Source organism: Suncus etruscus, chromosome 9 (assembly GCF_024139225.1).
Source record: "Suncus etruscus isolate mSunEtr1 chromosome 9, mSunEtr1.pri.cur, whole genome shotgun sequence".
In the NCBI taxonomy this organism is placed as follows: domain Eukaryota; kingdom Metazoa; phylum Chordata; class Mammalia; order Eulipotyphla; family Soricidae; genus Suncus; species Suncus etruscus.
The window spans coordinates 9,477,749-9,491,929 of record NC_064856.1 but is presented as its reverse complement, the minus strand read 5'-3'; the positions used below and the strand labels follow the sequence as shown (position 1 = coordinate 9,491,929).

At 43.0% G+C, this 14,181-nt stretch overlaps 1 protein-coding gene across 1 annotated transcript in view; it reads right to left on the bottom strand.

Annotated features, from left to right (window-relative positions):
* The window catches only part of CDK5RAP1 (CDK5 regulatory subunit associated protein 1), a 53,097-nt gene that overhangs the window by 25,767 nt on the left and 13,149 nt on the right, over window positions 1-14,181 (bottom strand). The window contains exons 6-9 of the mRNA XM_049779209.1: window positions 10,714-10,924; window positions 6,159-6,279; window positions 3,963-4,193; window positions 1,592-1,689 (exon numbers count right to left, since the gene is read on the bottom strand). Coding sequence (XP_049635166.1) covers window positions 1,592-1,689; window positions 3,963-4,193; window positions 6,159-6,279; window positions 10,714-10,924 — 661 coding nt within the window. The remainder of the gene's footprint in view (window positions 1-1,591; window positions 1,690-3,962; window positions 4,194-6,158; window positions 6,280-10,713; window positions 10,925-14,181) is intronic.

The following is a 14,181-nucleotide window of genomic DNA, read 5'->3' as shown; positions in this document are numbered from 1 at the left end:
AGAGATGCAAACTATAAGAATCTAAAATTGAGAGCCCGGAGAGATAGCACAGCAGTGTTTGCCTTGCAAGCAGCCGATCCGGGACCAAAGGTGGTTAGTTCGAATCCCGGTGTCCCATATGGTCCCATGTGCTTGCCAGGAGCTATTTCTGAGCAGACAGCCAGGAGTAACCCCTGAGCACCGCCGAGTGTGGCCCAAAAACAAAACAGAAAAAAAAAAGAATCTAAAATTGAAATGGAGCCGTTACCCTGGCAGGCCAGGGGGCTAAGGGTAGAAGTATGGGATGCATGCTGTGAACTTTGGTGAAGGAATGTCAACAATTCACTGTCACGTCGCTTGGAATCCAACTATGAAGGACTTGTAATTCACAATGGTCTCAATTAAAAAATTTTTAATTAAAATTTTAAGAAATGAAGCTAAATCGTGAAACTGACCATGTGAAAAAATAAGGTAAATCACTATAGTTCTACACAGTACCATTTTCCACCTTCTCCTTTCATTTTTTCTCTAAAATATTCTCAACTTAAGTAACCAGAGAGGTATTTAAATTCCAAGAACTAAAAAATTAAATGTTAAAAGCTATAGAATTAAAATTTCAAACTGTGTTATACTGTATCAGGGGTCCTCAAACTTTTTAAACAGGGGCCAGTTCACTGTCCCTCGGACAGAGGGTCTGACTCTATTAAAAACAAAACTTATGAACGAATTCTTATGCACACTGCATATATCTTATTTTGCAATGAAGAAACAATACAGATACAAATACAATATGTGGCCCACGGGCCATAGTTTGAGGACCACTGTGTAGGTACTTAATACAAAACATGCTTTTAAAAAATAAATCTAATCTTTAGTCTAGTGAAGACATTTCTCTCTCTCTTTTTTTTTTTTTTTTTTTAGTTTTTGGTTTTGGGGCCATACCTGGTAACACTCAGGGGTTACTCCTGGCTATGTGCTTAGAAATCTCTCCTGGCTCAGGGGACCATATGGGACACCAGGGGGTCAAACCACTGTCCACCCTAGGTCAGTGCATGCAAGGCAAATGCCCTACTGCTGCGCCACCACTTTGGCCCAGAAGTGAAGACATTTTTTTTTTTTTTTTTTTTTTTTTGGTTTTTGGGCCACACCCGGTGACGCTCAGGGGTTACTCCTGGCTATGCGCTCAGAAGTCGCTCCTGGCTTGGGGGACCATATGGGACACCGGGGGATCGAACCGCGGTCCGTCCGAGGCTAGCGCAGGCAAGGCAGGCACCTTACCTTTAGCGCCACCGCCCGGCCCCAGAAGTGAAGACATTTTAAAGTGCAATATAGTCCCATGGAAGTATTATTTAAACAGCTACAATGTTATTATGCTATATAAACAGCTACAATATGCTATATGCTAGGCTTTTGTTTTGGTTTTAATTTTGATTTTAGGCACATTGCCCATGTTCAGGAACTACTTTTAGGTAGAACAGGGGATTATGTGGTATCAGGGATTTTAAGGTAGGGATGTTGCATGCAAAACATGTGTTCCTATGCTCCTCAGATACTGTTTGATCTTTAAAGAAATATAAACAAATGGGGAAGGCCCCTCCTTGAGAAGTCTGACCCCCTCCTCATGGCCTCCAATACACGACTGCTTCCACTCTGGGCTGGCAGATGGATCTGTTTACAGATATTGTCTCTCTCATGAATCAGCTGCAGGACCTGATCAAACAAAACACAAAAAAGATTACCAAAGCATGTAGTATACAGGAATAGTACACTGCTGCTACTGTTACTCACCAAGATTAATACTCAAGTAACTAAGAAGATGATTAAACCAAATACAAGGGCCATGCAATACAAGTTGCCTTGCATGTGGCCAACACTCATCATCCCATATGGTCTCCCAACGCCAGCAACAGTGATTCCTAAGTGAAAAATCAGGAGTAAGCCCTAAGGACTACTGGGTGTGGCCCAAAAACCAAAAATTAAAAATAAAGATAAAATAGGAGCTGGAGAAATGGCGCAGAGCGGTAAGCCTTGCCATCGCTAGCCTAGGATGGACCATGGTTCAACCCCCAACGTCCCATATGGTCCCCCAAGCCAGGAATGATTTCTAAGTGCATAGCCGGGAGTAACCCGAGTGTCACCGAGTGTGGCAGAAAAACAAACAAAAAAAGATAAAGTAAGCCAAAAAAATTAAGTAATTCTGTTAATTTTATTCAAGTATATTCCAAACCAGACTTTTCACCCTTACTTTCAAAGAGTGAATATAGCAAGCAGACATCATATTTAAACCATGAAGAGTTCCCTCCTTTCCTTCTTCCTTCCTTCCTTTTCTACCTCCTTCCCTCCCTTCCTTACTTCCTCTTTTCCCTTCTACCTACCTTCTTTCTTTTTTCTTCCTGCCTCCCTCTTTCCTTTCCCCTTCCTTCACTTACTTGTTCCTTCTTCCCTTTTAGTTCCATCCTCCTTTCTTCTTTTCCTCCCTCCTTCCCTCCCAATTCCTCTTCCTTCTTTCATCCCTTTCCTCTACCCTCCCTCCTTCAGTCCTTCCCTTCCTCCTTCTCTCCCTCCTTCCTTCCCTTCCCTCCTTTCTTCTCTCCTTCCCCCCCTCCTTCTCTAAAGAAAAAAAAATCAAAAAATCATGAGGCTATTTAGGGCTAGCACTGACACAGACAACACCTAAATTACAAACTACTAAACTTTTAAAGATACTATTTTTTTTTTTTTTTTTTTTTTGGTTTTTGGACCACACCTGGTGATACAAGGGTTACTCCTGACTATGCACTCAGAAATTGCTCCTGGCTTGGGGGACCATATGGGACACTGGGGATCGAACCGAGGTCTGTCCTGGGTCAGCTGTGTGTAAGGCAAGTACCCTACAGCTGTGCTACTTCTCCGGGCCCAAGAGGGGGAAAGATATGGGTAGAGACAAAACATAAACATTTCGGGGCCGGAGAGATAGCACAGTGGCGTTTGCCTTGCAAGCAGCCGATCCAGGACCTAAGGTGATTGGTTCAAATCCCGGTGTCCCACATGGTCCCCCATGCCTGCCAGGAGCTATTTCTGAGCAAAGAGCCAGGAGTAACCCCTGAGCACTGCCAGGTATGGTCCAAAAAATAAATAAATAAATAAATAAATAAATAAACAAACATTTCACCAAAATTAAATGGTTTCATAAACAGGCTACATATACCATGCTAGGCGTGTTAGTATATACTCTCCACATTAGACCTCTTTTGTAACAATCCAAAGAATTTATTTTAATTTACCCAATAGTGTTAAGGGTTACTCCTGGCTCTTCACTCAGAAATTATTCCTGGCAGTGGTGGGAGGAACATATGGCATGCTAGGGATCGAACTCAAGTCAGCCACATGCAAGGTAAGCAGTTACCTGCTGTACTCTCACTCCAGCCCCCCAAAAAAGTAATTACTAATCTCATTTTACAGATGAGAATGACAAGTTCTAAAGATCGTACCTATTTTAAACATGAAGTTGGAATGATAGTACAGTTGGTAGGACACTTACCCTGCACACAGCTGACCTAGGTTCAATCCCTGGCACCCTCTATGGTCTCCTGAATACCTATATGAGTGATTCTCAGAGCAGAGTCAGGAGTAAGCCCTACTTATAACCTGGTATGGCCCAAAACAAAAGACAAACAAAACTATCTGACTGAAGTCAAAGTCTAAACTAGTTCCCACTACATCATATTGTCTCCTTCCTGTTTATTCTATATTATCTTGTAATGAAACCTCTATGTACAACTCCGATGGCTCCAGGTGATCTTAACATCCCATTGACATCAGACCTCTCTCTCTACTGCTGACTTTCAATCTTTCTAAAAGTCTAAAAGATTTAAAAGGTGAATTAACATTATACCACAGAATCCAAAGAAGAACTCAAGATTTCTGCTGCTGCCTACTGATTCCATCCTTTAGTATGTTCAAGGATACTGATATGAGTTCAGCACAGGGAAAGGGAAACTCACCTCATCAGGAAAGTCCTTAGGATGGGGAGAGGTAAAACGGATCCTCATTTCAGGATCTATTCTGGAGACCTGATCCAGAAGGTAAGCAAAACGAAGTCCCCCTTGCTTGATTTTATAGTTGGTAGAGAAGCCACGGCTGAGGTTGGTGGAGACTGTATTATTGAACTGGATCTCTGAATTGTCCTGAAAACTATTGACATTCTGACCAAGAAGTGTTACTTCTTTCAGTCCCTTATAAACAGAAAGAAAAATATATTAGAAACCATTTAAAACAGTATTTGGAGAACTAGTACAGCAGATAGGGTACTAATAAAGTTAGTACAGAATCATATAGCACCCCAAATAGCCAGTCATATTTAGACCTCTCAAGAAATTGAGAGGTATCATAGTTCCTGACTTGAAAAGACAGTAATCAAAACAGCACAGAATAAACAGACTCTCTGACGAGTGGGTTAGAATTTAGAATCCAAAGGCATGCCCCTCAGATCTTACAGTCAACTAATTTATGACAACGAAGATGGGTACATGAAGTTAAAAAAAAAAAAAAAAGCCTCTTCAACTAATGGAGGGCTGGGAAAACTGGATAATTACATGCCCTTATTCTACTAAGTTTTAACTACTACTATTTTGTAGTACAGTCTGATGTTGGGGAAAGTGATTCCTCCCATATTCTTTTTCCCTAGGACTCTCTATTTGTGGGAAGGGAGTAATTGTTCACACGAATCTCAGGAATGTGTGATTTATTTCTTTGATAAATGTCATGGGCATCCTTATAGGAACTATATTTAATCTATTTCGGTATAAGGAAAGAGACAGGGCCCCTGGACAGCCATAAGTGGGCTACTGTCCCTTAAAGGATGAAGGTGCCCGCCTCTTATGACTCTGGAGGGCAGTTGGCCCATTGGCTGGTAGTGATATATAAAACTGGGCTGAAGTACTAGGGGCTGCTGCCTTCTACAAGATTGCTCCCGTTGGATGGTCACTGAATTGCTGGAGAAACTTTACCAGACACTGCTCCTGCTGCTTTTTGCTGTGTCTCGCATTATTCCCTTTTCTCTGGAACTTTCCCTGACTATCTCCTTGTCCTGGTCACAACCTTGGCCTTCTCTCCCTCTCTCGTCTAGGAGGCTGGCTGTAAGGACCATGGCCTCCCTGCTTTGCCTCTCCCTCAATTAAATCCTGTTTATTGTTCTCTTGTTGGGGTTTTAATAGACTTTGGAAGTGTTGTCGTTTTGACCATGTTAATCCTACTAATCCATGAGCAGGGGTTGTATTTCCATTTCTCATGTTCTCTTTTTCTTTATGTGGGATCCCAGGGATTGAACCAGAATAGCTCCATGGCAAAGTGCCTGCCTTGCAAGTATGAATTTGATCCTTGGTTTCACCCCATTTGCACTAGTAGTGTTTCTCAACCTTTTTCCAACCATGGCCTACTTCCTTCCTGTGAACCTACCACCACCAAGTTCTTCCAATTAATTGGTAACCTAGTCTCATGTGAGTATCCCTGTTTCACAATATTCACCTGTGTCCCCCTTGAGATATTCTAGGGCCATATATCCCCTAGTTGAAAAACACTACAATCACATGATCCTGGCAGTGAGTGACAATGCTGTTCAGGATACCAGAGGCCACAAAAAAAGCATGTAATCCAGTGCATTCTTGTACAATTAAAAAAATGATAACATGGGGCCGGGCGGTGGCGCTAAAGGTAAGGTGCCTGACTTGCCTGCGCTAGCCTTGGACGGACCGCGGTTCGATCCCCCGGTATCCCATATGGTCCCCCAAGCCAGGAGCAACTTCTGAGCACATAGCCAGGAGTAACCCCTGAGCGTTACCGGGTGTGGCCCAAAAAAAAAAAAAAAAAAATGATAACATTCCAATAACCCAGCCAAGGTACATTTTTCTGTTTGTTTTGACCACAGCCAAAGAAGCTCAGAGATCACTACCAATGGTACTTGGGCTACCATATGGTGCCAGAGATAAAACTAAGAGTTCCCACATGTAAAGCAGATGCTCCAACCTTTTGAATTATCTGCCCTTTTGTAATACATCAAACCAAAAGTGTGCACCCAGGTACTATAGCCAGATGTCGTTCTAAAACTGTCAGCTTAGAGACAAAGACCGTGTAATACTAGAATGGCAGTCTCCTTCCTCTCCAGACATGTTCATAGAAATCAAACCTAGAGAACTTTTCACCTGCTCAGAAAGCTTCCTCACTTCCTCTAGAATGGAGGCAACAGGTCGACTTCTCTCTCGGCCACGTGTGAAAGGAACAATACAATAACTACACATGTTGTTACAGCCTCGCATGATAGACCTAAAAAAGAAAAACATAATTTAGAAAAACAAGCAGAAGGTATTGGTTCAATCCAAGACATTGAGCACATAGCATCCTTCACATTATTCTTTGGCTCTGAATCCTCTCGGCAGATGATCACAAAATACCATTCTAAAAATCTATGTAGCATTGAGGCATACTTCATCTTAGTCTCTAGGACCCAGAGAGGTATAAACTGCAGGTTTAATTGTCCAGGTTTAACACCCAGAACTGCATAGTTCTCCAAGTACAAATCCAAGTACAAAAATCCAAATACAAAGCCAGGAGTGGTCTCTGAACACTGTCAAGTAAGGCTTTTTACCCCCTCAAAATCAAGTCTTAATATCAAATTACAGTATATAAACCAAACTATAATTGGTGGTTAAAATGGTAACTGAGGGACAGCATGGAAGGAACAGAGTATAGATATACCCAACCTCCTGGACCTTCCAATATTTGTAGCTTTACATTTGTTTTGGTTTGGTTATTTTGGGGAGGGGGGGGTCACACCAAAATAAATGCTCAGAGTTACTTCTGGTTATAAACTCAGGCATTGGTCCTGAAAGTGCTTGGGGGACTGGATGGGGTGCTAAGAATCAAAGTAGAGTCAGCCACATGCAAGGCAAGCACCCGACCTGACATACTATCTCCCCAGCCCAAAATGATACATGTTAACTACTACAAAGTGTAGGACTGGGGAAATTACTCTTCCTAGGTGCTGTCTTCAGCACCACATGGTCCTGTTAGCACTGCCTATAAAGACCCCTGCACCAAGCTAAGCATACCCCTAAATACGATGGGTGTGTGCCCTAGTCCCTCTGTAGGACTAAATCTGGGGTTTGCTGGCTGATTGGTTTCCTGGGAATTGACAGCTGCCACCTGCAGCTTGCTGTCAGCCACTTGAAGTTTGTGGTATTTGCTGTGTTCATATTCATGCTAATCCTGGAATGGACAGATCGGCAACAAGGAGCAGCAACGAGAAACCAGACACAGTTACTGGAATGAGTTTATTTCAGCCAGAGGGTGTTGAGCCACTTCTTGGATCTTACTGAGCCAACCAAGCTTCTCCTCTCTGCTTTCCCTGCCACTTTTATTAGCCAGAGTTTAACATAAATCAGGGACCAGAGCGGTGGCACAAGAAGTAAGGCGTTTGCCTTGCACGAGCTAGCCTAGAATAGACTGAGGTTCAATCCCCCAGCGTCCCATATGATTCCCCAAGCCAGGAGCGATTTCTGAGCACATAGCCAGGAGTAACCCCTGAGCATCACTGGGTGTGGCCCCCAAAACAAAACAAAACAAAGTAATAAAAAGATTATAAATCAATTCTGTCATAGAAAAATTACATAAGGGCCCGGAGAGATAGCACAGCGGTGTTTGCCTTGCAAGCAGCCAATCCAGGACCAAAGGTGGTTGGTTCGAATCCCGGTGTCCCATCTGGTCCCCCGTGCCTGCCAGGAGCTATTTCTGAGCAGAGAGCCAGGAGTAACCCCTGAGCACTGCCGGGTGTGGCCCAAAAAAACAAAAACAAAAAAACAAAACAAACAAAAAAAAAAAAAAAGACATAAAACATGTTCATAAATGGCCCTGATTCATTGTATGTCTGAGACCCAACTATGAAGAATTTTGTAGTCCTTCACACTGGTTTCAAAAAAATAAAACAAAACCTAAAAAAAAAAAAAATTCATCCTTTTATTTTATTTTATTTTATTTTTGGTTTTTGGGCCAGACCCGATGACACTCAGGGTTTACTCCTGGCTATGCACTCAGAAATCACTCCTGGCTGGGGGGACCATGTGGGACACCGGGGGATCAAACCACGGTCCTTCCTAGGCGAGTGCAGGCAATGCAGATGCCTTACCGCCTGCACCACTGCTCCGGCCCCAAAAGTTCATCCCTTTAAGAATAGATTATGACTAGAGTAGGACATAGAGGGGAAATGTGTTACACATAAAACCCTATCATTAACAGTATTGTAAACCGCACTGATCAAAATAAAATTTTTTAAAAATAGAATAGTTGGGGCCGGGCGGTGGCGCTGGAGGTAAGGTGCCTGCCTTGCCTGCGCTAGCCTAGGACGGACCGCGGTTCGATCCCCCGGCGTCCCATATGGTCCCCCAAGAAGCCAGGAGCAACTTCTGAGCGCATAGCCAGGAGTAACCCCTGAGCGTCACAGGGTGTGGCCCAAAAACCAAAAAAAAAAAAAATAGAATAGTTATAGGGACTGGAGAGATAGCTGGACAGACTAAAGTTTTCATGTAGGAGGCCCAAGTTTAATACCTGCAAAAAATAGCCCCCCAAACACCTGAACACCAAGCTGCAAGCAGACCCAAAGCACTGCAAGGTGTAGTCCAAAATCTCAAAGCCAATGTTTATAAATTCATTCAAAGCACAGACATAAATACAAAGTAAAGTATAAGAATAATAGACAATAGGGGCTGGGCGGTGGCGCTAAAGGCAAGGTGCCTGCCTTGCCTGCGCAAGCCTTGGACGGACTGCGGTTCGATCCCCCGGTGTCCCATATGGTCCCCAAGCCAGGAGCAACTTCTGAGCACATAGCCAGGAGTAACCCCTGAGCGTTACCGGGTGTGGCCCAAAAACCAAAAAAAAAAAAAAAAAAAGAATAATAGACAATAAAGGTATTTAACATTAGGTATTAGGAATACAGGCATTTTTTACTTTTTCTTGTATTTTTCAACAAATAACTTACCATATTTTTATCTTTTAACTTAAAAATAACTTAAACTTGGGCCCGGAGAGATAGCACAGCGGGGCGTTTGCCTTGCAAGCAGCTGATCCAGGACCAAAGGTGGTTGGCTCGAATCCCGGTGTCCCATATGGTCCCCTGTGCCTGCCAGGAGCTATTTCTGAGCAGACAGCCAGGAGTAACCCCTGAGCATTGCCGGGTGTGGCCCAAAAACCAAAAAAAAAAAAAAAAGAAAAAGATAACTTAAACTTAACTTAAAAATAACAGGTAAGGAGAAAATAAGGATCAGAAAAGTCTAAGATAATTTAAGTGAAGAGTCCTCAACTATAGAAAAGATGAAGCCATGCAATTTTCTATTATATGGATGAATCTAGAAAATATGTAAGTAAAAAGAATCAGAGAGAGAGGGAGAAACATAAAATGATCTTATTCAAATGTAGAATATAAAGAAACATAGGGGTCAGAGCAATAGCACAATGGGTAGGGGATTTGCCTTGCATGCAGCCAACCCAGGTTCAATTCCTGTCCTCCCATATGGTTCCCCAAAGCCTGCCAGGAATAATTTTTAAAAAATTAAAAACTAGGGCCCAGAGAGATAGCACAGCGGCGTTTGCCTTGCAAGCAGCCGATCCAGGACCAAAGGTGGTTGGTTCGAATCCCGGTGTCCCATATGGTCCCCCAAGCCTGCCAGGAGCTATTTCTGAGCAGACAGCCAGGAGTAACCCCTGAGCACTGCCGGGTGTGGCCCAAAAACAAAAAAACAAAATAACAAAAAAAAAAAAAATTTAAAACTATACTAGAGGAGTAACTAATGCCCAAAGACAGTAAAAATGAAGAGCAAAGATGGGGCCGGGCGGTGGCGCTAAAGGTAAGGTGCCTGCCTTGCCTGCGCTAGCCTTGAACGGACCGCGGTTCAATCCCCCGGTGTCCCATATGGTCCCCCAAGTCAGGAGCAACTTCTGAGCACAAGCCAGGAGCAACTCCTGAGCGTTACCGGGTGTGGCCCAAAAACCAAAAAAAAAAAAAAAAAAAAAAAAGAGCAAAGAGGGGCCAGAGCAGTGGCACAGAGGTAGGGTGTTTGCCTTGCACGTGGCTGACCTAGGATGGACCGCAATTTAATCCCCCAGCATCCTATATGGTCCCCCAAGCCAGGAGCAATTTCTAAGCACATAGCCAGGAATAACCCCTGAGCGTCACGGGGTATGGCCCAAAAAACAAAATCAAAAAAAAAAAAAAGAAGAAGAAGAAGAAGAACAGAGGAACTGATCCTTATTAGGAATCTTGCCAATATGGGGGATTGTGGATCCATCAGGGAAGGGACCACAATGACAATAACAGAAGATAATGGTCACTGTGGACTAGGACTGGATGCTAAAAGGAAGTAAAGTGATATGTATGGTACTCTATCAGTAACAATAAACCACTGTGTCTAAAAGGAAAGCTAGGGAGCAAGAGGGAAACTGGGGACATTGGTGAAAGCAAATGGACACTGGTGAAGGACTGGTGTTGGAACACGATGCCTGAAACCTAATCATGAACAACTTTGTAGCTTTTTAATTCAGGGTGAGTAAACTTTAATAAGAAAAATAAGATCATATGGAGTGATGGGATCAAACCCAGCTTGGCCGCATGCAAGGCAAATGCCCTAATTAGCTGCACTATCTCTACAGCCCCATAAAGTATATAAAAAGAACACGTGAATAAAGTGAATAAGAAGTTTACTCACTCACACAAAGGCAGAAGTAGCACTGTGGTTCGTTTGGACTGGCATGACATCAGCATAGGTCTCATCCAGAGAGAGCAGAACGTTGGCAGCTTGCTGGCCTGATTCAGCAACAGTCAACAACCGAGGAAGGTCCCGATAGGCATCTGGTCCAGCCAAAACATCTACCATTTTCTCCTTGTTGAGGAGTTCCTCCTTTAATCTCTCAGCCATGCAGCCTGGGATGGAAAAGAAGTACCTGATTCCAAATTTCGAAAGTCCCATGGCTTCTTCTCTGTACACATTCAGAAAATTATCTTAAAGTTTTTCCTATACAAGAATCAACAGGAAAGACAGTTCTAAAAAATTATATGCTCAGAATCTAATCAATAGTACAGGGGGCCAGGATGACTGCATATGGATAGGACGTGTGCCTTGCACGTGGCCAGTCTGGGTTTGATCCCCGGCATCCTATATGGCTCCCTGAGCCTAACAAGAGTGATTTGTTTGTTTGGGGTTTTCTTGTGTTTTTTTTTTTTGGTTTGGTTTGGTTTTTGGTTTTGGATCACACTTGGCGGCGCTCAGGGGTTACTCCTGGCTCTGTGCTCAGAAATTGCTCCTGGCAGGCATGGGGGACCATGGGATGCCGGGATTCTAACCACCATCTGTTCTGGGTCGGCTGCTTGCAAGGCAAATGCCCTACTGCTGTGCTATCTCTCTGGCCCAAATTAATGCAAATTTTTTGTTAGTGGAGAATGTGGACACCAATAAATTAATGCAATTTTTAACTAGGCATTTTATTTATATTTTTATAAATTATTTTAATTTGGGCCCGGAGAGATAGCACAGCGACGTTTGCCTTGCAAGCTGCCGATCCAGGACCAAAGGTGGTTGGTAAAGGTGGTTGGTTCGAATCCCGGTGTCCCATATGGTCCCCCGTGCCTGCCAGGAGCTATTTCTGAGCAGACAGCCAGGAGTAACCCCTGAGCACCGCCGGATATGACCCAAAGACCAAAAAAAAAAAAATTATTTTAATGTAATCACCATAAGATACAGATATAAAGTTGCTCATGATTGAGTTTCAGTTAAACATTGTACAACACACTTCACTAATGCAGGTTTCCTGCCACCAATGTGCCCACATTCCCTCCCCGCTTCCCTCCGGGGCCTTTCCTCAGCCTGCCTTTGAGGCAGATATTTTTTTAACTCTCTCTCTCTTCACCTTTTATTTGTTTTAATACAGTGATTTACAATATTGTTATCGAAGGGGTATTATGCATAGTACTTTTTCTCCTCCTTTCAGCATCCAGTAGTTGTTCAGAGTGATCATTTCCAACTATCATTGTCAAATGATAGTTTGACAAATAGCACTCCCCTGCTATTTGTTGGCAAAATTCTGACTATGGACTGGTCCTCCTGTCCCTTGTTATGGATATTATTAGCATATTATCATTATTTTTATATCTCACAAATAAGTGGAATTATCCTGTCAACTCCTCTCCCTCTGAATCATTTTTCTCAGCATAAAATTATACATGTTTCATATGCAGGAATTCTGGGTGGTTCCCCAAACCCTGGAGGCAAAGTAGCCTCTAAGCAATACTGGGTGTGATTCAAAAAATAAATAAATTTTAGTTAGGGGCCAGAGAGATAATATGGAGGTAAGGTGTTTGCCTTTCAAGCAGAAGGTCATTGGTTCAAAACCCGGCATCCCATATGGTCCCCTGTGCCTGCCAGGAGCAATTTCTGAGCGTGAAGCCAGGAGTAACCCCTGAGCACTGCCGGGTGTGACCCAAAAACAAAAAACAAAAATTTTAGTTGGAAAGATTAAAAAGTTCTAAATAGGAGTAATGACCTTCATAATAATGTGAATATACTTTAAAAAGAAAAAGGTTGAAATACTGCACGAGAAAAAGCACAGGACTGACATTGGTTCAAATCCCAGTGTCCCATATGGTCCCCTAAACCTGCCAGTAGCGATTTCTGAGCACAGAGCCAGGAGAAATCTGAGCACTGCAGGGTATGACCCAAAAACCAAAACCAATCAATCAATTTTTTAAAGTGAATTTTAATAATTTCATTTTAATTAAACTTAAAAGTCATATGATTAATACTAGTCAATGCTAATAAATATCTTCACTTGGGCATGCTTCAGAAATCAAGACAAAAAAGTACTGTGCAGGCATGGAAAGAATTCAAGAACTGGACTGCATGCCTGGACCAAGCTTACCTACCACATTCTTTCCTCTCCCAAACTTAAAGGCCCCTTCATACCATCAGGTATGGCCCTGGAATCCCAAATACCTTCAGGCCCAAACATTGAACCCTCCATCCCAAAGAGCTAGGTCAAGTAGCCCCAAGTCCCCAAAGCATTGCTTAAGAGCCCCCCCCCACAAAAGATAAGTATACTGGGGCCAAAGCAACAGTACAGTGATTAAGGTGCTTAAAGCAGTTAAGACGCTTGCCTTGCAAGCAGCCAATCTAGGTTCAATCTCCAACATCCCATATGGTTCCCTGAGTACCACCAATAGTGATTCCTGAGTGCAGAGCCACCAAGAGTCACCCCTTACTGCTGCCAGCTGACACAAACCCTGCCCCAAAAACAGTATACTATAAATTCATATTCCTACTTTAGATTCCAAAATTACTTTCACCTTTCTACCACTCCATGAACTACATTATACTCTACAATATAGAGTCTACATAGACCTTTACTTTTTCATGTTTTTGTTTTGGACCACACTCAACTGTACTCAGGGCTTATTCCTGGTTCTTACTCAAACACAGGTTGGCTACACATGTGCTTCGCCTACACACTATGCTATCTCTCTGGCTCACTAGATAGAACCTTTTCTAAGATCTATATGGTAAGGCACTATAAAAAGCCCCTTTGTAAGTTTTTCACTTGCTCCTATACCCTCTAATATTTAACTATGACAATTATACAGTATAGTATAGCTGAGCCTTCCATGTAGCCAACCCAGATTTGATCTCTAGCATCCCATATGGTCCCCAAACCCACCAGGAGTGATCCCCGAATGCAGAGCCAGTAATAACCCCTGAGCACTGCCAGGTATGCCCCCAAAACTAAATGATTAAAAATTAAAAAATATTACAAGGTCTGGAGTACAGGTATAGCGCAGTACAGCAGAGGTACCTACCCCTACAAACGAGCATGGCACATGGCCAACCCAAGTTTGATCTCTGGCATCCCATATGATCCCCAAACCTGCCAGGAATGATTTTTTTTTTGGGGGGGGGGGTTTCGGGATTCGAACTACCATTCTTCTGCATGCAAGGCAAATGCCCTACCTCCATGTCATCTCTCCAGCCCTCATGTGATCTCTCAGGCCCCAGGAATGATTTCTGAGCACTAAGCCAAGAGTAACATCTTAGTATCGCCAGATTTGCCCCCCACCCAAAAAAAAAGAGGTTTTATAGAGCTTCCAGCTTCCTCGAATGAGGCTCTAGACCTTGCCCCCTTATCTTGCTCTAT